This window comes from Lissotriton helveticus, chromosome 5_1, assembly GCF_964261635.1.
Source record: "Lissotriton helveticus chromosome 5_1, aLisHel1.1, whole genome shotgun sequence".
Lineage (NCBI taxonomy): Eukaryota > Metazoa > Chordata > Amphibia > Caudata > Salamandridae > Lissotriton > Lissotriton helveticus.
In genome coordinates this window covers 927,515,292-927,542,537 of record NC_136065.1, presented here as the reverse complement: position 1 = coordinate 927,542,537, position 27,246 = coordinate 927,515,292, and the positions used below count along the sequence as shown (strand labels likewise).

At 47.8% G+C, this 27,246-nt stretch overlaps 1 protein-coding gene across 2 annotated transcripts in view; it reads left to right on the top strand.

The window, feature by feature from the left end:
* CEP55 (centrosomal protein 55) overlaps positions 1-27,246 on the top strand; it is a 291,020-nt gene that overhangs the window by 72,512 nt on the left and 191,262 nt on the right. For both annotated transcript variants that reach the window (XM_078643397.1, XM_078643398.1), the window contains exon 2: positions 7,076-7,270. In XM_078643397.1, the coding sequence (XP_078499523.1) occupies positions 7,088-7,270 (183 nt within the window). In that variant the 5' untranslated portion in view covers positions 7,076-7,087. The remainder of the gene's footprint in view (positions 1-7,075; positions 7,271-27,246) is intronic.

Genomic DNA, 27,246 nt, shown 5'->3' with positions numbered 1-27,246 from the left:
GTGGTTTCTTTAACATGCACTATTTGCAAAAACACACAAATATTTAATACCCAGCCTAATGTGCTTTCGTTCAATTGCCAATCAAGTGTTCACTGCATATTCTACTTTTTACAATTCTTTAAAACTGATCTTGTATCTCAAATTTGATAAGATTTAATGTTTTCCTAATCCTTCAGTAGCTAGGCTGTTTAATCATACTTAAGTGGGTTATTATGTGTTCTTTTTGTTATCAAACTCGATGGATGACGAGTAGGTTACAATTGAAGCCTCAATGTAAATTATCGTGTAGGTGCCAACTGTTTTCCAAACCAGTGGCACAATATTTTGGTTTCTGTGGCGCAATGGCTGCTATGAGTGCGTATACACAGCACCTTTGTTCCTGAGAAAAAAATAATAATCACACATTCACCCAGTCCTCGACACAAATCGAGATTCTCCTTATTCAAACAAATAACCTAACTTTCATTTATACCATCACACAAATGTTCTTGTACCACAGGATTAGAGGGCACATGTGTATACAGCCACCATTTCGTACAAAAACAAGCATTTACAATGCAATGGTTTCGCCTTTTGAAAAGTTTGATCTATTGGCATTGTAAATGACAAAATTTGTATTCATGTGTTGGTTTTGAAAACATACAAATAAATGGCATTGTTATTCACATTGACATTAGCTTAATCTCTTGCAAATGTGAGACCTATTGTACCCTACAAAGGAGCTCCGCAGACAGCAATTACAGCCACACACACACACACCCAGAGCCAGCCACACACACACACACACACACTAAGAGCCACACACACACACACCCACACTAAGAGCCACACACACACACCCTGAGCCACACACACCCACCCAGAGCCACACACACCCACCCAGAGCCACACACACAGAGCCACACACACACACACACTCAGAGCCACACACACACACTCAGAGCCACACACACACACCCAGAGCCACACACACACCCAGACACACACACACCCAGACACACACACACCCAGAGACACAGACACACACACCCAGAGCCACACACCCACACACCCAGAGCCACACACACACCCAGAGCCACACCCACAGCCACACACACACACCCAGAGCCACCCACAGCCACACACACCCAGAGCCACACACACACACACACACACCCAGAGCCACACACACACACACACACCCAGAGCCACACACACACCCAGAGCCACACACACCCAGAGCCCCACACACACACACACACACACACCCAGAGCCATACACACACACACACACCCAGAGCCATACACACACACACACACACCCAGAGCCATACACACACACACACACACCCAGAGCCATACACACAAAAACGTCCCTAGTTATAGTTTAACCGGCTTCCATATGGCTTTGTACTAATGGAATATGTTAATGTAACAACTCACGGTACGATGTTTCATTGGGTTCTCTGCTCGTGATGCATAATTCTGTCCTCAGTAAAGTTACCGGAGCGTTCAAAATACCGCGATCGAAATGTCGCGATATCGTAAAGAACTACAGGATGACGTCATCATTATTCCTCCTGTAGTTCATTCTGCATGCCCTGAATATATTTCATAAATGATTTGAAACCAGTCACAAAATGTAGTAAAAGTAATTAAATGGCCAGTGTTATGATGTTTCATTGGGTTCTCTGCTCGTGATGCATAATTCTGTCCTCAGTAAAGTTATCGGAGGGTTCAAAATACCGCGAACGAAATCTCGCGATATCGTAAAGAACCACAAATGCAATCACTGAGAGTAAAGGGCTACTTTACATCACACCTACCAGAATGCATAGGGCCGGGAGGATGGGATTGAGCTTGCTAGCCAGAGTGCTATCCTACCCCAGGTTTGTGTTTTTGAAGATTTGTAATTACTTGACTAGACTTTAAAGCGTGTTCGATTCTTTGGGTGTCGAAGTGCAGTCAGGGGACATGTCTGTCTCCCATCCATCCAGCCAGTGTGTGCAGTCGCTGCACGGCGCAGCAGATGGCCGAAGGGAGGACGGGGTCATGACCTCACGTCCCTCCACGGCCTTCTTTGTGACTACAAGACTGGATCTGCGGACAGTGGCCGTAGTAATGAGGTAGTAATGAGGTCGGCGGCCATTTCGGACAGTTTAGACAAAACTCACGGCTTTGGAGACACACTTTCAGCTCCTTTCACCGCCAGGGCCCTGCCTGAGTCACAGGAAACAGCTGAGGGCTGCCCGAAGTAGGCACACAGAAGAAACCAGCCTCTGCCACATGGCGGAGAACTGGGCATATCAGTATGCTATTCTTATAGAAGCAAAGTATACCCCGAGCTATTTCACTGGGGTTGGAAACTGGGACTCCGGCCACACACATGTCTGGCACAGACGCTTCGGCCGATGAGTTATTTTACTCGGACCGGTTCATCTGCATGTTAAGCAAATCTGTAAAACAATACATGAAACCACTGATTTATATATTCCAACTGCACCCGCGACTCGCAACTTTCACACAAATCACTGTGATGGAACATTCACCGCCCTAGCGCTTCTGCTGTTACACGCACGTTACACGCACGCCGCAGCAGAATGTGCGTGAGCCTGCAGGACAGGCTCGCAGGGACTGGAACCCGGGACGTGCACGGCACACGCACCTCGGTGATGGGAAACTGTGACCGCTGGAGACGCGCCGATCTCTGCACCAGGCAAACTAACCCCCTGAGACACAACAATGCCATCAGTATTAAATGATTGACGTGTTTAGAAAAGATTTCTTACATTGTTTAAATCGATTTGCATTAATCTGCAGTAAGCTTGCACTGCTGAAGTATGATGCAGCGTTGAGTATGCGAACCCACTCTGGCTAAAGGCACTTCGAAAAAGACGAAAACATCACGGGGGAAAAAAAAAAAAAACACCCGCCCACGTTTGACGCATGACGTTTTAAAAGGGGCGTAGAGGGAAAAAATCGCCGGAACGCCCACGAATCGCCTCGGTAAATGACGGACAGATCTCTCTTCCAATGGCTAGCCTCCATTTATGGAGCTAGCCAATGGAAGAGAGAGGCGGAACTAAGGCCATAATGTTCTAACATAAGATTTCGCCTGCGCGAAACTCTGCTGCGCAGCTGTTCGCCAGGCGAAACCTAACCAACCAGGAGAGGCTCACAGGGCGAGGCCCATTCAAGGTACTCTGTACATCAGAATGCACAGCGTGTCACAGCTGGTTATGGAAAACCGGCAGAATTCGTTTTATCCTTAAAATTCAGATAGTATACAAATAACGTAATTGGGCTCATTTTCTAATTGAATTTATAATATTAACATATTAGAGATGCTGCATTTTTATTTATATTAAGTGTTGCTACTATAAAATCCATTAAAGTTGTAATTATTGTTTTTGCAAAAAAAAAATGTATCCTCATTAGCCTCTTTAAACCCCATTCCATTTGCACCTGCGAACGAAGTAATTTCGTGCCCTTTTGTGCTGGAAATATAAGGGGAGGGAGGAAAGAAAGAAACAGACATCCGCTTCGTCCTTTACCGCCCTTGTTCGAATTTGAGGCGTCGTCTTCCATCTTAAGTTGTAATTATTGTTGATAGTTGGAATTCTAGAGTACAGCACAAACCCAGTGTCTAGGAGCTTTACTAGTCCTTTAACTGTAAGATAAGTGGCTTGCAGATTCTACCGGTATAGAGCCTGTGAAGTGCCTTTCACTCCCATCTACCCAGCTTGCGTATTAACGACAGAGCTCTGTTTTGCTTACTATGAACCCTTGTAAACATGCAGTTCATAGGCTACATACGAAATCTTCCTATTTTAAGAGACTCTTCACTATTTATATGGTTCTGTTGGAGTCTTGCAGTGCAACAAGTAAATTTCCCCCCTGCACCAGTCTTGGGTTTCTTTTTGCATTTCTGGTTTTGATTTAAACAAAGTGTGGCTTCATTGCCTCGTCTTTAAAGCAGGGTTCTGGTACCCTTGTGCTTGGAGTACTGTGCTATGCAAGGTTGCAAAACATCCGTACTTTGATGTTCTTGCTATTTCTTATCTCGACTTTGTAAATGGACTGTCACCAAGTGGCAGGACAGAAAAACTACCTTAATAGTGGTTGATACAGAGTTGCACATATTGCAGTGCAAGCCCACAAGCGTCATATGTGACCTGCGCCCATCCATGCCCTTATGCATACTCTTGCCATTTCATTTTAGGTCGAGCCTGGGCAGCGTATGCACTGCTCTGCGCGGCATGCTGTATTGGAATAGAAGCCCCACCCACTCTCCCCCCATATTAGTCATTGGCTTGTGTCATTGTCCTTCGTAAATGCTGGCTTATAATTTGTTAATAGGCTTGTTAATCACATTTTAGTACCGCCTTGTCTTCCTTTGTAATCTCCTGAAAGAAATGGCCCTTTTACTTTGGTTGTTACACAGAATGTCTTTTTTCATCTGTAGGTACTATTTTTTTTTAATGAGTTTCGCCTACTGCAGGCGCAACATGCTTTCCTGCAACATTCAGTGCGCCATGCATGCTTTCATCTCCCAAGCAGCCCGGGACAATGGCGGACACTTCTTTGAATAGGTCTCGCATTTACAAGAGTTTGAGCTACTGCCATTGAAAATGACAATGCCTTAAATGTATGTGTTAATTAGCAAAACAGATTAATAAAAGGCATTGTCATTTACAATGCCAATAGCTTAAACTCTTGCAAATGCTAGACCTGTTGCGTTACAAATGCTTGTTTTACTGGTGAAAGCTGTGCCTTGGAATCTGCTTCTCTGCGCTTGACGACCTTCTACAACACATTTGTTTATTCCTTGACGTTAGGGTACCTTATGCCACACTGCTTTGGATTTAAGTCTGGTCTGTGTGCCACTGTCCATTTGAAGCAGCTGAGCTGCATAACATGTGCTTCCTTTTTTGTTGATAGGCTCCGTTTGACTTCAGGAGCCACACTGTAGTTAGAGGGCAAAATCAGCTCACCAGTCCCCTCACCCTCCATCCCACTGATCCTGTTCATCTACCAGTACCAGTCTTGTTCTTGACTACTGTCTCCTGCTGGGCCTTTAGGGTTGGACTATTATTCCAGTAGATACATCTTGCACCCCCTCCCCCTTACAAGAGGGCTCTGTAGTAAAAAGTGTACTCGGACCCCGAGACAAGTAGTCATGACCATGAGGCCCTGCTTCAAAAAAAGGCTGCCATCGCAACCATGCACTCCTCATATAGAATGAGGGTGTCTATGCAGTGGAGACAGCAACAATTGCACCAACAAAGCCAGATTGAGTCATTGAGTTACAGGTTCTCAAGCTGGCCCAGGCGAATTGAAGGAAACATTATCATCACCTCTGTCCACCAACAACAAATACCAGGCTCTCCAAGACCATCTAGTCTTTGAAGGAAACCTCCAGTTCAGTCTATGGTGGTGATCTTCCCTTTCTTGATGGCAAAGCAACATTCTCCCACTTGGCAAAGGCCAAAATATCTGGACGCCTATGCAGAGGAAATTCACCAGTCCAATGATCCCTGCATGAGACCGGTGAATACCAATGCCATCTTCACTATGGTGAGTTCCAGCAATGTACACGTTTGACTGCTGTATTTTTCTGTGCTCAGCAGCAGTATACATTTGTGTTCAACCTAGACAAACAAGCTGCAAAAGAAAAGGTACTATTGTCCCAGGGTCGTGTTGACCCTGCCATCAGGGTCATGACCATTGATCTGTAAATGCTGTGACAATCATGGCTCCAGTACTCTGATCTTAAACCAGACGCCCAGATAAAGTATTCAACTTTCCTTTGAATGAGTGCCTCAATGGATGAGGTCCATAAGCAATACAAGATGGAGCAAAATCGGTGACTGCCTTTCAAATACTACAGCTGAGACCTCCCCTTTTTTCCTGCCCCAAAACGACTTCAAGTCTTACGCTAAAGAATGTGTTCTTTTAAGACCATGGATGAAGCCTCTTCTTCCTCTGGAAACAGTCAGTTGTAAGGGAAAGAAGAAGCCCGCTCCTTTGGCATCAACAAAGGCCAAGATGTTTCATTGCCTAACCTGTGGACCAGCTGCCTTCCTCAGCAGAGTTGCAGGAGGCGCACACCACCCCAATCGAGGATGAAAAGTTTTGTATTCCCCCGCTGCGATTGGACCAAGATAACCACAGATGCATAGACCATCTTGGTGCTAAACAAAGGCTGTGCTTCACATTTTCTAATGGCCACCTCTAGCTAGACCACCTCTGCCTCATTCAGCAATTGGAGAGCCTTTTGGAAGTAGAGAGGCTTCTTATTTTAGGGGCAATCAAACAGTTCATGTTCCCAGAAAAGGGGTAGAGAACTTTCATTGCAAGATACAAAGAAGTGTGTCACTGTATCCTAGAACTATATGATCTAAACCAGTTTATCCCCCTGTAGTCGATACATATGCTGATGCAGAAAGCCAGAACAAGTACAGGACACTGCCATTTAGTTCCGGGCTCTCCTATTCTGATCTTTACAAGAAGCCTTGCCCTGACAGCCTTTTGAAGCAGCGGGACTACTGCTTTCTACACCTTGAGGATTGCCTCGTCCCAGAAGCTTCAGTGGAGGAAGCAGGGTCCAGTATAGTCCAGATATTCAGATTCCAATGCGATCTTGTGTTCTCCATGAATTGCAGCAAAATCCTGTTTAGTACCATCCATAATAATTCAGTTTATAAGTCCTTTCTATATTGCAGCCTAGCAACCACCATACCTCCTAAGAGGGCAATTGCCTTTTGCTAAGCTTTTACTTCTTGGCTAAGAGGACATGACCAGATGGTGGTATCAGAGGCTTTTAGGACTGTAGGTATCCTGCGGATGGACCTCCCCCAGTGCAAGTTTATATATATTTTGCCTGCAACCAGCTACAGGATGACCACTCGGGCACGCTCTAGCCTAGCCATTCCTGGTTCCAGCCTTTACATGGTGGGTACATGCTCGTAAATTCTTTGTTGGGATGCTCTTTTAAATTAATTATTAAATATAAAATGGATGCTGTACGTGTCAGTTGAATGCTACATGATTCAATAGGTTGCATTAGAATTTAAGTGTGTATTTCTTTTTGCAGAAGCTTCCAGAAATGACGGCGAAGACAGCTAAAGATCTAATTACCAACAAACTTGGTTTCAAAGCTGCAGTTTCTAAATCTGATACAGACTTGGAGAAACTTAGGAAAGAAAATTCAGTCCTAAAAAAGGCTGTGGAGGAAATTTCTAAAGGCAAAGGAAAACTGACCGATATGGAGAGAAGCCAGCTTCTGGAGGTGAGGATGCTTAAATATATTTGTAGAATAATGCAAAGCTCTGACAGGAATTCCTGTTGCTCTGTCTTACATTTTGTTCTCATGCACTTATGGCCATTTTGTATTTTTGTGGTCTTTCTTGGCTTATAGAACCCTTCTGATTTGAAGCTGCATTTTCTTCAAATTTTTTAAATTATATTAGAACATTGGAATGTTGGGAGCTCCATTGAAAACAATGGAGTGCTCCGGGCTTATAATGGCTGGTATAAGCCTGGAGCTCCAACATACCAATGTTTCTTTGTTCACAGCTCTGGCTGTGAACAAAGGCTTCAGGGAACCTGAGGGGATTCCAATCCCCTCACGCTCCCAAAAGGCTTTGTTTTGTTTTGTTAGAACATTCTGTCCTCTAGTGACAGAATGTTCTAATAGCCTTATAGCCCTTCGTAGATGGGCTATACTGCTATTAAAGTCCCTCTCCCTTGTTAAAGGCCCTCGCCTTCGGCTCGGGGCTTTTAACGCTGGAGAGGGCCTTTAATAGCCAGTATAGCCCTCAACGGTGGGCTATAAGGCTATAACCATACTCTTCTCCCGCCTTAAATGGCTCCTGGTGAATCTTCACTGAAATGGCTCCCTGTGTATCAACACACATACACCTTATTATTAGAGTGGTGCGGGAACCTTTCATCCACTTCCTGAGTTTCAAAGCTAACAAGGAAATTCAGTAATATAAAAGACCAATGACTTATGGATTTTAAGATTTGGGAAGTACCCAACAGGCATTTCATTCCGTTCCCTTGATTAGACCCAGAATTGCCTCTTAGACCTCAGTGACTCTGGTTTCCTTCCTCTGTCAATGAGATGAGTGCCTAGTAGATTTAATTATATGCAGATAAGCTGCTCGAAATGCAGGTTAGTGGAAGACCAGGATATGGTCCGATTCACTTGACGTTCTCTACAAAAAGGTTAGTTACTAGATTACTATTTTGTCTGTTGTAGTTGCACTTTTATAACTCTTCATACCACTGACTAAGTGCTGAATTGCTTTGAGAGATGAGCAGCACGCTACTTGTTAGGTTGTGCTAGATTAGAAGGGCGTTGGCTTTGTGTATGTGGGACGTTTTGGTGACCTGCGCTATGGTCAGAGTTGTACTCTTACACAGCGTATTGTCGTAGCGCTTAGGCTTGTAGTTAACTAAGAAGAGTGAGCGATAGCACGCTTAAGCTCATAAGGCATTGTACTTGGTTGAAAGATTATGGGTTGCATGCCTAGGCTATATGGGAGGAGTGCTGTGCTGTGCTTGATTAGCAATGGGTGCTTTTATTTTGTTGCAGTTGTGTAGCTCTTTTTATGTGGGATGGAGTCCAGAAGAGTGAGAGAGTTGTGCCTGTGGTTGTATTTACCCTAAGTGGCAGATTGTCGTTTGCAATAGGAGGGGGACTACCAGAGGGAGGAAGCGGTGTGGGGGTGGGTGGGAGCCCGTCTCTTAGTATATGTAATGCTTGCTGTGGTGATGGAAGTTTCTGCTTGACATCTTCCTTGAGTGAAAATGTTCTAGCTAGAGAAGTCACTCTAAAGGAGTCTGAGAACAGTAGAACTGCACGACAGCAGCAGTTGCTGCACACACACATGCCCATGGGATTTTGATCTGAGAGACCCACATCTGCATGCTCTTACCTCCTAAGATAGACGGACATGCCAGGGCAGCAAAGATTTGGACAGGGAAGCACTAGACATGCCTGAACCACTGTGGCTTTGGCCTTTCAAGATATGGTCGCACCACGCAGTTAGGACTGGAGTGGGTTTGAATTCAGGTGACATCACAGGTCCGTCGACTCTGAAGAACTGTAAGTGGGCAGCATGTTTGAGCTACCACACGTATCAATAAACCTTCTCTCTTTGTCAATAATGGCACCCAATGTTGCCACCTACAAAAAGCCCAGCTATGGCTAATGGCAAGAAAGTCTGGTCAACTAAAGTCCTCCAGCTCAGTCACCTGGCAACCCATATTAGATTTTTACCCCCAATAATGGGTCTGGGCCGATGTTGACAAACAAGGAGATTGGGGGCTTTAAATGAAGTTGGGATCTTGCTGCACGAGTGAGTTGGAGAGTGAGAGAGTGAAAGAGCGGCAGCATTCACGTAGGCGTGATGCACTGCAGGGCTGTTAGTCAAACCCAGTGTTTCCCAAACTATGGGTTGAAACCCACTGGTGGGTCCCATGATGATTTTTGGTAGGTTGTGAAAGTCCAAGCAATGAATAAAGATGTCTTTAAATTCAGTAATTATCTTGTCACATTCGCTGTGCTTCAAAGAAAGGGGTTACACATCAGGCTATGTCTTTTGACAAATTGCTGCTTACTTTTTTAAAATGGTGGTTGGTGTTTACGAACTCCTCTCACTTTGCAGTCAAAGAAAGGAAACTTAAGTGAATTATGTGACAATCTTGCTGGCGTAAGTGAGTGTGAAAGGAAAGGCTGTATGTAGGGTGGCATTTTTTTTTTGTAACACGCAACAAAATGTAAATACCTGTAAATGAACAGTACACATTCAGAACTTGGGTAAGTAAAAATGAAGGTCATTTTTTGTAATTCTAGTGTGATGGACACAAAAATGTTAATCGGATCAAAACAAATCAAAATAATTTGTTGGTGATGCGCAAATGATAAATATTTGCTGAAATCCGATTTCCACACAAAATCATTGGTGTGCAATAGTTTTTTTCAGTAAAACTGTATGCCTGGGCAAATTTAGTGGCCGTTACAATTGAAAATGTGCTGTCTATACATAACCGTATACTACCACACGATTTAGTTACATAAAAAAATTGCCAACCTTTATGTCCATTAAATGTGGGTGGGTCGCAAAAGTTTGTCGTTCTAAAATTTGGGTTGCGGTTCTAAAACGTTTAAGAAGCACTGGTCTAACCTCTCTTGTGCAAGACTTGAATGGGCTGAATTGGAGAGCTGGCTGTATGAAGTCCTGTGTATTTTTAGGTCGAGCCTAATCCATCCCATAGGGATGGTGGACGAGATTATAGTAAGGCTTTTGAAAAGTCTCCCCCAAACTGTGGATCGCGTACAGTTCATGTGACCACAACCACGCGCTCGCGTGCGCCACGCTCCGCCGCCACTTCAGCTCACCGGGCTACACACCCCCTCACTCTCCATATGCTTGCGCCTTTCCTTTGATCTCCTCCGCCCCCGCATCAGTCTTGAAAGGAATGCACTCATCCCCCTCGCGCCACAGCAATGCAGAGAGCTTGTTTTAACTTTGAGGCAAGCTCGTTTCGGTTTCGCGCGAGGCAATTCCCCCCCCCCCCCCCCCCCCCCGCAGTCCGATGCCTTCTAATTCGCCCCCCCCCTCCCCGTTCGTGCCTTCAAATGTTTGTTTTCTTCAGAGCCATGACGTCGCGCTCGCCCCCCACCCCCACAGAGGGCATTTACAAACTTCTCCTCATTGTTCACCCCTCTCTGTGCGCCTAGCTCCATCCCACTGCTTCAGAGCAGAGACATGCCTGACATGGACTCTGGACACAATTACCAGAGAGAGGGTAATCACGCACCTCTTAACTACATCGTCGTCATTCAGTTCCTCTCTTTCCTCTTCTGGAATTGCAAACTTCAGAAATACAACCCGAACAGTACAAACAAACCAACTAAAGTTAATCTATCATCCTGCTAAAAGGAGATAAATAATTCAATGTTTAAAACAGAAAACAATTCGAAACACACAAATGAAATATCGCCTTTTAAAAAGCAAATGCTTTCTTTGGAAATAAAAGGCGTTTTTAATTCCTTTATTATGTAAAGCGTCGCAATACTTGTTTTTCGATTCACCCTTGCCTGTCTCATTGAACTTGTGCTTCAATCCACAAACAACAATTCAGTGACCCGTACACCAAGGGCTTTAGTAATATAAATCGGATACTTAAACAGGTGTCTTTCAGGCCCTGTATTCATGTCCTTAACTTTTCCTTCATAAACACTCCTCTAATTGTTAACGATGGGTGTAAAAACGTTAAGGTGATCTATGTTGTTGCTGCTTATATTTCACAAGCTTTGCTTAACCTTGCATTCCCTACGAGTGTTTGTTTTGCCCGGATGTTGTATTACTTTTTTATTTCAGGCAGCACATTACTCTTGCCTAGTGCATAATTTGAACTCTGTCATAGCCAGGTGTTCATAACTGGCACAAATGAGCTGTGGAAGTCAGTGCCTGTAGGTCAAAAAGATGTTCAGGATACGTAGCCTTTTAATCCTTGGCCTCTCAGCAAATAGCAGTGATCATTTGTGCCAGATGCAGTTGGGATTCTGTGCAAATACGTGTGCAGCGTGGTGTTCGATTTTAGTGTATATGTTTAAGCCAAGCTCCATTCAGGGACTCCCCACTTTTTTCAGCCCACTTAAAGCCCTGTGTACACCATATTACACAACGTTAATAATATTTAGAAACATAAACACAAAGTTGCCGTTTACCAAGCAAATACTTTATTTGTAAATAAAAGAAATTAAAATCCCTTTATTATGTTGCACGTCGGAATACTGTTTTCTCCCCTTTGACTTGTTTTTAGAGTCACTCTTGCCTGTTTTTAGCCAAAAAAAGGACTTTATTGGCTTATTTGTCTTGAAGTTTTGTTACCTGCTTCACTAGGCTTTGAAGTCAGCAAGTGAAGTATACGCACTCCCCTCAGTGCAACACGTGGTTTTAACACCTAGTTCAGTGAAATCCATGTAAAAATACAGGTGCACTTAAAATGCCGCGTGCCCTTAGTGAGACGATGGTTCACAGAAAGTGTCTGTATTCCCCAAAAAAGTAACTCCAAGCAGGGAATCCCCTTTACACAGCAGGGAACATAGTGATACTTGTTCTGTTTGGTTTTACTCTATTCACTTCGTCCATCTTTTATCACTTGGTTTCCTTTCTTCTTTCTCTGTAGTTGTTTATTTCCATCGCCTCCTCCTTCCCCCACAGCGTCCTCACGCTCCCCTTTTCCGCTTCCCCCTTTCCCCATATTTGGATAAGTACCAGGGCCAGACTGGATACCAGGCAGTTTGGAATGCTGCTGAGCTGGGGGCTGATTTAGTTCATGGAGACCTGCGTGTGCTAAACGAAATTCGTTTTGCTTTAATTATTTCGAAGCACACGCAGATCTCCATGAACGAAATCAGCCCCCACCGCAGTGATCTTAGCCCCCAGCTCAGCAGCATTCCAAACTGCCCGGTAGCCAGTCCGGCCCTGATAAATACACGTTTGTATAAAACCTCCGGTTTCGTTGCCGGGCCTTTCTCTAAGCTAAAACTAAAGCTGTCGGCTAGTTCGAGTAGAAATACACTGTTTGCCAACTGCTGGGAGCGTCCACCCCTATCCCTTGCAAACTCAGCATGGTGAACGCTCTAGGCAGCTCGTGCAGAAATGCTCCCGAAAGAGCTTTCCTTTTGTCGCGGCCGAAGAATACTTTACTAAAATCTTTTGCACTGTTTCAAAATTGTGTTCAGTCATTGAAAAATGTAGCCGAATCAAGGGACGGCTCTCGCTTCCCTTGCCTGTTTATGTAGTAATAATGTTTTTTTGTCTAGAGCATGATATTTCATTTGTCTCAAGAACTGACGTGAAAGCAGTTTCCCTTTCATGTCTTGGTGGGAATGATGCCCGGCCCAGAGCACTGGGGCTTTTTAGCATTCCGACCTACCTTACCAAATTATCTTTGGTTGGTGTAAAAGTAGAGACCAGGGCATTCACAAGGAAATATTTTTATTCTGCACTTTCTTTGTACATCAGGAGTGAGTGCCCTCCTATCTATCTATCTATCTATCTATCTATCTATCTATCTATCTATCTATCTATCTATCTATCTATCTATCTATCTATCTATCTATCTATCGCCCTCTATCTATCTATCTATCGCCCTCTATCTATCCATCCATCGCCCTCTTATCTATCGCCCTCTTATCTATCGCCCTCTTATCTATCGCCCTCTTATCTATCGCCCTCTTATCTATCGCCCTCTTATCTATCGCCCTCTTATCTATCGCCCTCTTATCTATCGCCCTCTTATCTATCGCCCTCTATCTATCCATCGCCATCTATCTATCGCCCTCTATCTATCCATCCATCGCCCTCTATCTATCCATCGCCCTCTATCTATCGCCCTCTATCTATCCATCGCCCTCTATCACCCTCTATCTATCACCCTCTATCTATCCATCCATCGCCCTCTATCTATCGCCCTCTATCCATCCATCGCCCTCTATCTATCCATCCATCGCCCTCTATCTATCCATCGCCCTCTATCTATTCATCCATCGCCCTCTATCTATCGCCCTCTATCTATCCATCGCCCTCTATCTATCCATCCATTGCCCTCTATCTATCGCCCTCTATCTATCCATCCATCGCCCTCTATCTATCTATGTATCTATCTATCTATCGGCCTCTATCTATCCATCCATCGCCCTCTATCTATCGCCCTCTATCTATCGCCCTCTATCTATCCATCCATCGCCCTCTATCTATCACCCTTTATCTATCACCCTCTATCTATCCATCCATCGCCCTCTATCTATCGCCCTCTATCCATCCATCGCCCTCTATCTATCCATCCATCGCCCTCTATCCATCCATCGCCCTCTCTATTCATCCATCGCCCTCTATCTATCGCCCTCTATCTATCCATCGCCCTCTATCTATCGCCCTCTATCTATCCATTCATCGCCCTCTATCTATCCATCCATTGCCCTCTATCTATCGCCCTCTATCTATCCATCCATCGCCCTCTATCTATCCATCCATCGCCCTCTATCGATCGCCCGCTATCTATCCATCGCCCTCTATCCATCGCCCTCTATCTATCGCCCTCTATCTATCCATCCATTGCCCTCTATCTATCGCCCTCTATCTATCCATCCATCGCCCTCACTCTATGTGTATCTATCTATCTATCGCCCTCTATCTATCTATCGTCCTCTATCTATCCATCGCCCTCTATCGCCCTCTATCTATCTATCGTCCTCTATCTATCCATCGCCCTCTATCGCCCTCTTTCTATCCATCCATTGCCCTCACTCTATCTATGTATCTATCTATCGCCCTCTATCTATCTATCGTCCTCTATCTATCCATCGCCCTCTATCGCCCTCTATCTATCCATCCATCACCCTCTATCTATCCATCCATCGCCCTCTATCTATCCATCCATCGCCCTCTATCTATCCATCACCCTCTATCTATCCATTCCTCACCCTCTATCTATCCATCCCTCGCCCTCTATCGCCCTCTATCTATCCATCCATCGCCCTCTATCTATCCATCCATCGCCCTCTATCTATCCATCCATCGCCCTCTATCTATCCATCCCTCGCCCTCTATCTATCCATCCATCGCCCTCTATCTATCCAATTCCAATTCCAAAAATTCTTTATTTCGGCCACATGGGCCATAAAAGATGCAGTAAAAATACATATAGATAAAACACAATATATACAATAAAAACCAACTGGACCTGCAATGTTAGAAAATACAAGGTAATATGAATTAACCAGACATTTTCTTCCTTATTATCCATGCTGCCATTAAAAATTTGGAAACCGCAAACACAATGTGGCCCAGGGTATTAGTTTTCATAACCCTGTAGGCCTGTAAATAGTTCCTGAAGCCCAGGTTCCGACATAGAGGAGCTAACCAGCGCCTCCTCGGGCTCCGATAGGCATGGCAACAGAACAATATGTGCAAATCGTCTTCATCATTAGCTTTACAGCAAGAGCAGAGCTTGTCACCCCCTAACGACCATTTATAGGTAAAAACTTTAGTAGGGAGCGTGCCAAACCTCCATTGCAGGAACAATTTCCTCGCCAAAAGAGGATAGATAAAATCGACCGTAGGTCCTCTGCAATTGACGGAAGGCCCAGGTCGAGTCTTAGAGGGAGGAGTGGTGTGCCTTGCGGGAGAGCAAGTAAGCGTCTGAGGAAACAATTTTCCACCCCTGCCATGACCTTCCCAGCTTTATGTCCCCACAGCTCACTGCCGTAGGAGGCAGCTGCCTTCGCCTGGGTCCTGTACGTTTCCAGGGCCGGACTAACAGGCTTGAAGGTGGACTTGTTGGACACCCTCAAGAGTGCGCCCGATAGCTGGGAAAGTTTCAACCTAGATCTTGCTACCTGGGAGTCCCATGTCAGATTTTCTTGGAGTGATACCCCCAGATATATAAAGGTCGAGACCCTTTCAAGGCTAGTTTCCCCCAGTTTTGGATTGGGTCTGGTTTTGGTGGGGGGGTTGAAGATCATGAACTTGGTTTTTTCCGTGTTCACCTCCAGCCCATGTTGTTGACAGAAATGGCCAAAACCGTCCACAATCCTCTGGATCCCCATAGGGGATTTGGAAAGAAGGAGGGTATCATCGGCAAACATTATTGCCGGAACCCTCCTTCCTGCCAAAACCGGGGCGTCATTGTCCCCAACAGCGTCAAGATGTTGAATGACGCTGTTAATGTACAGACAGAACAGTGTCGGAGCCAAAACACAGCCCTGTCTGACCCCTCGGCGGACCGGGAACTTGCCCGAGGGCTTACCATCCCTCCCACACCTCACTTGCGCAAAGTTGTTCTCATGCAGCCTAATGATGATTCTGAGGAGGTGGGGGGGAATTCCTAGCTTCTGCAGAACCTCCCATAACTTCCCCCTCGGGACCAGGTCAAAGGCTGACCTCAGGTCCACGAAGACCATGTACAATCGACCTCCCTCTAGCGTGACCGTCTTCCAATACAGGAGAAGGAGGCGAAAAATTTGGTCCATGGTCGACGTGTTCTTCCTGAAGCCAGCCTGGAGGGGGCTCATGATGTCATTGTCCTCGACCCAGTCTAGGAGGTGGTCCAAGATGAGGCGCGCAAAGAGCTTTTGGGGCACATCTATAAGGCTTATAGGCCTGTAATTGGAGGGGAGCAGAGTAGAACCCTTCTTATGGATGGGTACAATCTCTGCCCCCAACCACGACCCAGGGATCGCCATACCTCCAAGAATGGCATTGAAGAGAATAAGAAGGTATGGACCCCAGATGTCCGGGTGGTGCCTAAATAGATCCCCGGGTAACCTATCCAGGCCTGGTGCCTTCCCCACTGCTAAGCGTTCTAGGGCAAGTTCCACTTCCCCCAGGGATAGTTCCATTCCAAACTCCTGAGTACCCAAGGGCAGTTGCAGCTCTGCGTCCGGGCAGGAACTAGAATCTTGGTAAAGCGCCCCAAAGTGGGCCTCCCAGACCGCGGGGGCTATATTGGGCTCGATCGCTTTACTGAATTCCCCTGTCCCATTGTTTACTAGGGCCCAGAATTTCCGGGAGTCCCTGACTTTTAGGGCATCATGAAGATCCTGCCAGTGATTCCAGTCCCACTCGGTCCTTGCAGTCGCCAGCACTGATTTATAGTGCTTCCTAAGGTCACGTACATTGGCCTTATCAGACCCCTCTTTTATTGCTGCAATGAGCTCAGATTTTGCTGCCCTGCAGTCTGAGGTGTACCAGGAGGGAACAAGGGTCCTTTTCTTTCGGATTGGGACCTCCGGATGGAATACCTCGGCCAAGTCCCTCACTAAATCCTGGTGAATGTTTCCCAGTTTCTCATAGTAATCTGGGGTTCTTAGTTCATTCAGGAGAGCATCCACCTCCATGAAGCTGGGGAGTGCCAGCTCATATAATTTCTTGATGGACTCTTCCGAGCTCACCAACTTTCCCCACTTGACCCGGCGCCTGTTTGTGGTGAGGGACAAAACCCCCAGACCTTCCCCATGGCCAACTGGAGGTGGGTCCGTCATGGGCAGGGGGCACAGGATATTTAGGCAAAGGGCATTATGATCGCTGTCTGACCTCTTAATTACCCTGAAGTCAAGCACTTTAGGCCAGAGTGTAATGTCCACCATGATGTAATCTAGCCTCGACTCATGGCCCCTCCTGTTAAAAGTACACACTGAGGGGGTATCGGAAGGGGTACGACCATTACACGCCCTCAGTGCGCAGTTCAGGGTAAGGGACATGAGTTGTAACGCTAGAGGGGACCAGGCTTTAGGGTGAGGAGAAGATGAGGGTGGAACCCCCCAGTGGTCATCCTCGGCCGTAAGGACACCATCCAATAGACCTTCCAGAGGTTCAAAGTGGCAATTGAAGTCTCCTCCAAGCACCACCTTGAGGTCACCCGGAAGTTGGCCCAAGAAGGAGGCCAAATCATTTAGGGTTGGTGATTCGTTTGGCGAGGCCACTGGGCGCGAGTAGACGTTGACAATGGCCCACGGAGTTTTACCAGGCCATGTGAGCCGCACACACTGGATGTCCTGCGAACACGTGTAAACCTGCTCCGCCTGGCACCCAGTGTGACTCGCAATCCAGATTGCCAAGCCACCTGATGGCCTCCCCCTCCCAGCCCATTTGGCAGGGATTTCGAATACTTCAAACCCTCTCCTGGACTGAGTGGCCCTCGCCCAAGTCTCCTGAAAGAGGAGTATATCACATCCACCTACCAGGCAATCCCATTCAGGAGAGCCTTCCTTGTTCGCGATTCCTGCCACATTCCAGGAGAGGATTCTCAAACCTGGATCAGGTGGCAGGGTGCCCTGGGCTCCAGTAGGAGGTTGCGGAGTGACCATGGGTGAACCAGCGTCTAGGGAACCATTTCCGCTGACCGTGATGGCGGCAGGCCCGGCCCGCTCCGCTGCCCCTGTTTGCAGAATATGGGCAGACCCGATGTTAGGTGAGGGTCCCAGTTGGCACAGATTGTCGTCCGTGTCAGCCCCTCGCTCATTAGCGGTGTGCAGCCGGGTTAGTTCCAACATAGGGACTATACCCGGTCCCACACATCTTTGCACGTCAACCACCATCTTCCCAGGACCAGACAGGGTTGCCCTGGTTTGTGGTCAATCGACCTGATCCAAACAGGAAAACCTGTTGTGATGGATGAAGTTTGGCTGGGCAGTTAGTAGGGAGTGCCTTGGTCTGTAGCGGGAGCCATCTACAGCAAAGCCCACCCTAGTCCACCCCTTCTCACTCCCTCCCACCGTGTTACTACCACTAGGATAGAAATATGAGAGGGATACAAGTTCTATTTTGGACTTATCAGGCCTTACAAGCCAGTTGCAGATATAGTTTGCAACGTGTGGGCTCTTGAAACTTAGGACGATACAATCCCCTGACCTGTTCTTTATAGTAGGGCCAATCCATGGAATCCTCCTTACCATCAGAACCTCACCCTTCAGGTTTGGAGGCAGCGGTCTATTAATGCTGAGCCAGCTTATAACCTTATTGCGTAGGGAGTCCTGAGACTCCCTAACACCACCAGTTAGCTCAGGAACTCCCACCATGATTGCCGTATATGGAACAGCTTCTGGGGGCAGGTTGACCACCCTGCGCCTATCAGGGGGGGGGCAAGACCATCGCTCGGGGCATTTATAGGACCCACTGTCGCCCTTGACTGCGGCGCTGATTGCGGCGCAGGGGGTAACTTGGATCTCCTGGGGGCCGGAACAGGGGGCCTAGGTGCTAGAGGTGACAAAGTGCGCGTCTGAGAAGCAGACGCACCATTTGCACTCAGCAATACCCTACTGGAGACCTGGGGCAATGTGGAAGGAAGTGAACCATTCCCAGGTGGTTCCCCGGTAGCTATAGGAGCGTTCATAGCTATGCCAGGGCTTTTCCTAGTATGGTTATTTTCCCGGGACTGGAGTAGATTCTCTATAGCCTCTAGTCTAGCTGAGATGGGGGTTAACAGATTCTTAATTATAGCTGTAAGCAAATTAATTACTATATCTGTGCTATTGGAAGATACCCCACCAAAGATAAATGGACCCGCCGCCGCAGGTGATAACACAGGAGCTGACGAGGCCACAAGATCCGACCCAGACCCAGAAAGAATAAGCTCTGGGGAGACCGAAATATCTGTACTTTCATCGAGGGAAGATTCAGTTACATCAATTTTTGCCCTTTTTGCCCTCTTTATTTCCCCAGGCCTTTTCCTTTTTAGAGGCTGTACCACCCCACTATCTACAGGGTCTGTTAACAGGACCGCTTGACCCGCTTCAGGCGTATTTGATCCCATGTTGTCCAGAACAGCAGAATGGTCAAAAGTCCCCGATGGCCGTGAGGAATCTTGATCCCTCTGCGTTACAGGAGTTCTTAGCTGCCGAAGGACCGACTCAATTGTCTGGTCAATGCTATCCAGTAATGACATATGGGTAGCATCCATAGTGATGGGTGTACTAACATCATTTGAGGCAGATTCCCCAAGGTCCAAGAACACACTTTCAGGACCCATCTCAAGGTGAGAGTCCATGGATGAATGACACTTACTAATTTGGGAGCTCGCCTTGGGGAAAAAATTTTCCAAAGTACTTGCGCCTTGTTGTACAGACTTACTCCTTAAGGCTCTGGACGTCATGCTGGGGTGAAATAATGGGGCAGTTTAGCGGGAGCGTTAGAGAGGGGGCCCGGTCCGGTCTCTTCCGGCCTCTAACGGCCAAAAAAGGCCCGCTCTTTGCCCGGTCTTCGCCCCGGTGACCGCCCCGCGCGCGTCCCGCTGCGCGCGTGAGGAGGTTCTCCTAAGTATGACAATGGGGCGTGTCACTGGGAGGGGGCGCGAGGCGCGGCGGGAAGAGGAACCAGCTGGCGATGACAAATGGACTGCTGGTCCTCGCAGTCCCGCTCGCCTGCGCCTCTCACCTCCGCTGCGGCCGGTCTAGGAATTAATAATCCCCCAGCTGGGCGTGGGCTCCCAACCACTCCTGTGGCGAGCAAAGCAGGCAAACAGTACAAACTCCTCACTCGAGCGGCACCCGCGGAGCGGGGGCCGCGAGGAGTAAAGAGCACTTCCAGGCAGGGGGGCGTGGCACTGGGAGGGGGCGCGAGGCGCGGCGGGAAGAGGAACCAGCTGGCGATGACAAATGGACTGCTGGTCCTCGCAGTCCCGCTCGCCTGCGCCTCTCACCTCCGCTGCGGCCGGTCTAGGAATTAATAATCCCCCAGCTGGGCGTGGGCTCCCAACCACTCCTGTGGCGAGCAAAGCAGGCAAACAGTACAAACTCCTCACTCGAGCGGCACCCGCGGAGCGGGGGCCGCGAGGAGTAAAGAGCACTTCCAGGCAGGGGGGCGTGGCACTGGGAGGGGGCGCGAGGCGCGGCGGGAAGAGGAACATCCATCCATTGCCCTCACTCTATCTATGTATCTATCTATCTATCGCCCTCTATCAATCTATCGCCCTCTATCTATCCATCCATCACCCTCTATCTATCCATCCATCGCCCTCTATCTATCCATCCATCGCCCTCTATCTATCCATCACCCTCTATCTATCCATCCCTCGCCCTCTATCGCCCTCTATCTATCCATCCATCGCCCTCTATCTATCCATCCATCGCCCTCTATCTATCCATCCATCGCCCTCTATCTATCCATCCATCGCCCTCTATCTATCCATCCATTGCCCTCTATCTATCGCCCTCTATCCATCCATCGCCCTCTATCTATTGCCCTCTATCTATCCATCCATCGCCCTCTATCTATTGCCCTCTATCTATCCATCCATCGCCCTCTATCTATCGCCCTCTATCTATCCATCGCCATCTATCTATCGCCCTCTATCTATCGCCCTCTATCCATCCATCGCCCTCTATCTATCCATCCCTCGCCCTCTATCGCCCTCTATCTATCCATCCATCGCCCTCTATCTATCCATCCATCGCCCTCTATCTATCTATCGCCCTCTATCTATCGCCTCCTATCTATCGCCCTCTATCTATCCATCCATCGCCCTCTATCCATCCCCCTCTATCCATCCATCGCCCTCTATCCATCCATCGCCCTCTATCTATCGCCCTCTATCTATCGCCCTCTATCTATCGCCTCCTATCTATCGCCCTCTATCCATCCCTCGCCCTCTATCTATCCATCCCTCGCCCTCTATCTATCCATCCATCGTCCTCGATCTATCCATCGCCCTCTATCTATCGCTCTCGATCTATCCATCCATCGCCCTCTATCTATCGCTCTCTATCTATCGCTCTCTATCTATCCATCCATCGCCCTCTATCTATCCATTCATCGCCCTCTATCTATCCATCCATTGCCCTCTATCTATCGCCCTCTATCTATCCATCCATCGCCCTCACTCTATGTGTATCTATCTATCGCCCTCTATCTATCGCCCTCTATCTATCGCCCTCTATCTATCGCCCTCTATCTATCGCCCTCTATCTATCTATCGCCCTCTATCTATCTATCGCCCTCTATCTATCTATCGCCCTCTATCTATCGCCCTCTATCTATCGCCCTCTATCTATCTATCGCCCTCTATCCATCCATCGCCCTCTATCTATCGCTCTCTATCTATCGCTCTCTATCTATCTATCCATCCATCGCCCTCTATCTATCGCTCTCTATCTATCCATCCATCGCCCTCACTCTCTGTGTATCTATCTATCGCCCTCTATCTATCGCCCTCTATCTATCGCCCTCTATCCATCCATCGCCCTCTATCCATCCATCGCCCTCTATCTATCCATCCATTGCCCTCTATCTATCTATCCATCCATCGCCCTCTATCTATCCATCCCTCGCCCTCTATCTATCCATCCATCGTCCTCGATCTATCCATCGCCCTCTATCTATCGCTCTCGATCTATCCATCCATCGCCCTCTATCTATCGCCTCCTATCCATCGCCCTCTATCCATCCATCGCCCTCTATCTATCCATCCATTGCCCTCTATCTATCTATCCATCCATCGCCCTCTATCTATCCATCCCTCGCCCTCTATCTATCCATCCCTCGCCCTCTATCTATCCATCCCTCGCCCTCTATCTATCCATCCCTCGCCCTCTATCTATCCATCCCTCGCCCTCTATCCATCCCTCGCCCTCTATCTATCCATCGCCCTCTATCTATCGCTCTCGATCTATCCATCCATCGCCCTCTATCTATCGCTCTCTATCTATCGCTCTCTATCTATCTATCCATCCATCGCCCTCTATCTATCGCTCTCTATCTATCCATCCATCGCCCTCACTCTCTGTGTATCTATCTATCGCCCTCTATCTATCGCCCTCTATCTATCGCCCTCTATCCATCCATTGCCCTCTATCCATCCATCGCCCTCTATCCATCCATTGCCCTCTATCTATCGCCCTCTATCTATCGCCTCCTATCCATCGCCCTCTATCCATCCATCGCCCTCTATCTATCCATCCATTGCCCTCTATCTATCTATCCATCCCTCGCCCTCTATCTATCCATCCCTCGCCCTCTATCTATCCATCCCTCGCCCTCTATCTATCCATCCCTCGCCCTCTATCTATCCATCCCTCGCCCTCTATCTATCCATCCCTCGCCCTCTATCTATCCATCCATCGTCCTCGATCTATCCATCGCCCTCTATCTATCGCTCTCTATCTATCGCTCTCTATCTATCTATCCATCCATCGCCCTCTATCTATCGCTCTCTATCCATCCATCGCCCTCACTCTCTGTGTATCTATCTATCGCCCTCTATCTATCTATCGCCCTCTATCGCCCTCTATCTATCTATCGCCCTCTATCTATCGCCCTCTATCTATCCATCCATCGCCTTCTATCTATCGCCCTCGATCTATCGCCCTCGATCTATCGCCCTCGATCTATCGCCCTCGATCTATCGCCCTCGATCTATCCATCCATCGCCCTCTATCTATCGCCCTCTATCTATCTATCTATCCATCCATCGCCCTCTATCTATCCATCCCTCGCCCTCTATCTATCCATCCCTCGCCCTCTATCTATCCATCCCTCGCCCTCTATCTATCGCCCTCTATCTATCCATCCATCGCCCTCTATCTATCGCCCTCTATCTATCCATCCATTGCCCTCACTCTCTGTGTATCTATCTATCGCCCTCTATCTATCTATCGCCCTCTATCTATCGCCCTCTATCTATCGCCCTCTATCTATCGCCCTCTATCCATCCATCGCCCTCTATCCATCCATCGCCCTCTATCCATCCATCGCCCTCTATCTATCCATCGCCCTCTATCTATCCATCGCCCTCTATCTATCCATCGCCCTCTATCCATCCATTGCCCTCTATCTATCGCCCTCTATCCATCGCCCTCTATCTATCCATCCATCGCCCTCTATCTATCCATCCATTGCCCTCTATCTATCTATCCATCCCTCGCCCTCTATCTATCCATCCCTCGCCCTCTATCTATCCATCCCTCGCCCTCTATCTATCCATCCCTCGCCCTCTATCTATCCATCCCTCGCCCTCTATCTATCCATCGCCCTCTATCTATCCATCCATCGTCCTCGATCTATCCATCGCCCTCTATCTATCGCTCTCGATCTATCCATCCATCGCCCTCTATCTATCGCTCTCTATCTATCCATCCATCGCCCTCACTCTCTGTGTATCTATCTATCGCCCTCTATCTATCTATCCATCCATCGCCCTCTATCTATCGCTCTCTATCTATCCATCCATCGCCCTCACTCTCTGTGTATCTATCTATCGCCCTCTATCTATCTATCGCCCTCTATCTATCGCCCTCTATCTATCGCCCTCTATCTATCGCCCTCTATCTATCGCCCTCTATCTATCGCCCTCTATCTATCCATCCATCGCCCTCTATCTATCCATCCATCGCCCTCTATCTATCCATCCATCGCCCTCTATCTATCCATCCATTGCCCTCTATCTATCCATCCATTGCCCTCTATCTATCGCCCTCTATCCATCCATCGCCCTCTATCTATTGCTCTCTATCTATCTATCCATCGCCCTCTATCTATCGCCCTCTATCTATCCATCGCCATCTATCTATCGCCCTCTATCTATCGCCCTCTATCCATCCATCGCCCTCTATCTATCCATCCCTCGCCCTCTATCGCCCTCTATCTATCCATCCATCGCCCTCTATCACCCTCTATCTATCCATCCATCGCCCTCTATCTATCGCCCTCTATCTATCGCCTCCTATCTATCGCCCTCTATCTATCTATCCATCCATCGCCCTCTATCCATCCCCCTCTATCTATCCATCGCCCTCTATCCATCCATCGCCCTCTATCTATCGCCCTCTATCTATCTATCGCCCTCTATCTATCGCCTCCTATCTATCGCCCTCTATCCATCCATCGCCCTCTATCTATCCATCCCTCGCCCTCTATCTATCCATCCATCGTCCTCGATCTATCCATCGCCCTCTATCTATCGCTCTCGATCTATCCATCCATCGCCCTCTATCTATCCATTCATCGCCCTCTATCTATCCATCCATTGCCCTCTATCTATCGCCCTCTATCTATCCATCCATCGCCCTCACTCTATGTGTATCTATCTATCGCCCTCTATCTATCGCCCTCTATCTATCGCCCTCTATCTATCGCCCTCTATCTATCGCCCTCTATCTATCGCCCTCTATCTATCGCCCTCTATCTATCGCCCTCTATCTATCTATCGCCCTCTATCTATCGCCCTCTATCTATCTATCGCCCTCTATCTATCGCCCTCTATCTATCTATCGCCCTCTATCTATCTATCGCCCTCTATCTATCTATCGCCCTCTATCTATCGCCCTCTATCTATCTATCGCCCTCTATCTATCTATCGCCCTCTATCTATCGCCCTCTATCTATCTATCGCCCTCTATCTATCTATCGCCCTCTATCTATCTATCGCCCTCTATCTATCTATCGCCCTCTATCTATCGCCCTCTATCCATCCATCGCCCTCTATCTATCGCTCTCTATCTATCGCTCTCTATCTATCTATCCATCCATCGCCCTCTATCTATCGCTCTCTATCTATCCATCCATCGCCCTCACTCTCTGTGTATCTATCTATCGCCCTCTATCTATCGCCCTCTATCCATCCATCGCCCTCTATCCATCCATTGCCCTCTATCTATCGCCCTCTATCTATCGCCTCCTATCCATCGCCCTCTATCCATCCATCGCCCTCTATCTATCCATCCATAGCCCTCTATCTATCTATCCATCCATCGCCCTCTATCTATCCATCCCTCGCCCTCTATCTATCCATCCCTCGCCCTCTATCTATCCATCCCTCGCCCTCTATCTATCCATCCCTCGCCCTCTATCTATCCATCCCTCGCCCTCTATCTATCCATCCCTCGCCCTCTATCTATCCATCCATCGTCCTCGATCTATCCATCGCCCTCTATCTATCGCTCTCTATCTATCGCTCTCTATCTATCTATCCATCCATCGCCCTCTATCTATCGCTCTCTATCCATCCATCGCCCTCACTCTCTGTGTATCTATCTATCGCCCTCTATCTATCTATCGCCCTCTATCGCCCTCTATCTATCTATCGCCCTCTATCTATCGCCCTCTATCTATCCATCCATCGCCTTCTATCTATCGCCTTCTATCTATCGCCCTCGATCGATCGCCCTCGATCTATCGCCCTCGATCTATCGCCCTCGATCTATCGCCCTCGATCTATCCATCCATCGCCCTCTATCTATCCATCCCTCGCCCTCTATCTATCCATCCCTCGCCCTCTATCTATCCATCCCTCGCCCTCTATCTATCGCCCTCTATCTATCCATCCATCACCCTCTATCTATCGCCCTCTATCTATCCATCCATCCATTGCCCTCACTCTCTGTGTATCTATCTATCGCCCTCTATCGCCCTCTATCTATCTATCGCCCTCTATCTATCGCCCTCTATCGCCCTCTATCTATCGCCCTCTATCTATCGCCCTCTATCCATCCATCGCCCTCTATCTATCCATCGCCCTCTATCTATCCATCGCCCTCTATCTATCCATCGCCCTCTATCTATCCATCGCCCTCTATCTATCCATCGCCCTCTATCTATCCATCGCCCTCTATCTATCCATCGCCCTCTATCTATCCATCGCCCTCTATCTATCCATCGCCCTCTATCTATCGCCCTCTATCTATCGCCTCCTATCCATCGCCCTCTATCTATCCATCCATCGCCCTCTATCTATCTATCCATCCCTCGCCCTCTATCTATCCATCCCTCGCCCTCTATCTATCCATCCCTCGCCCTCTATCTATCCATCCCTCGCCCTCTATCTATCCATCCCTCGCCCTCTATCTATCCATCCCTCGCCCTCTATCTATCCATCCCTCGCCCTCTATCTATCCATCCCTCGCCCTCTATCTATCCATCCATCGTCCTCGATCTATCCATCGCCCTCTATCTATCGCTCTCGATCTATCCATCCATCGCCCTCTATCTATCGCTCTCTATCTATCGCTCTCTATCTATCTATCCATCCATCGCCCTCTATCTATCGCTCTCTATCTATCCATCCATCGCCCTCACTCTCTGTGTATCTATCTATCGCCCTCTATCTATCTATCGCCCTCTATCTATCGCCCTCTATCTATCGCCCTCTATCTATCGCCCTCTATCTATCCATCCATCGCCTTCTATCTATCGCCCTCGATCTATCGCCCTCGATCTATCGCCCTCGATCTATCGCCCTCTATCTATCTATCCATCCATCTATCCATCCCTCGCCCTCTATCTATCCATCCCTCGCCCTCTATCTATCCATCCCTCGCCCTCTATCTATCCATCCCTCGCCCTCTATCTATCGCCCTCTATCTATCCATCCATCGCCCTCTATCTATCGCCCTCTATCTATCCATCCATTGCCCTCTATCTATCCATCCATTGCCCTCTATCTATCCATCCATTGCCCTCTATCTATCGCCCTCTATCTATCACCCTCTATCTATCCATCCCTCGCCCTCTATCTATCCATCCCTCGCCCTCTATCTATCCATCCCTCGCCCTCTATCTATCCATCCCTCGCCCTCTATCTATCCATCCCTCGCCCTCTATCTATCCATCCCTCGCCCTCTATCTATCCATCCCTCGCCCTCGATCTATCCATCCCTCGCCCTCGATCTATCCATCCATCGCCCTCTATCTATCGCTCTCGATCTATCCATCCATCGCCCTCTATCTATCGCTCTCTATCTATCCATCCATC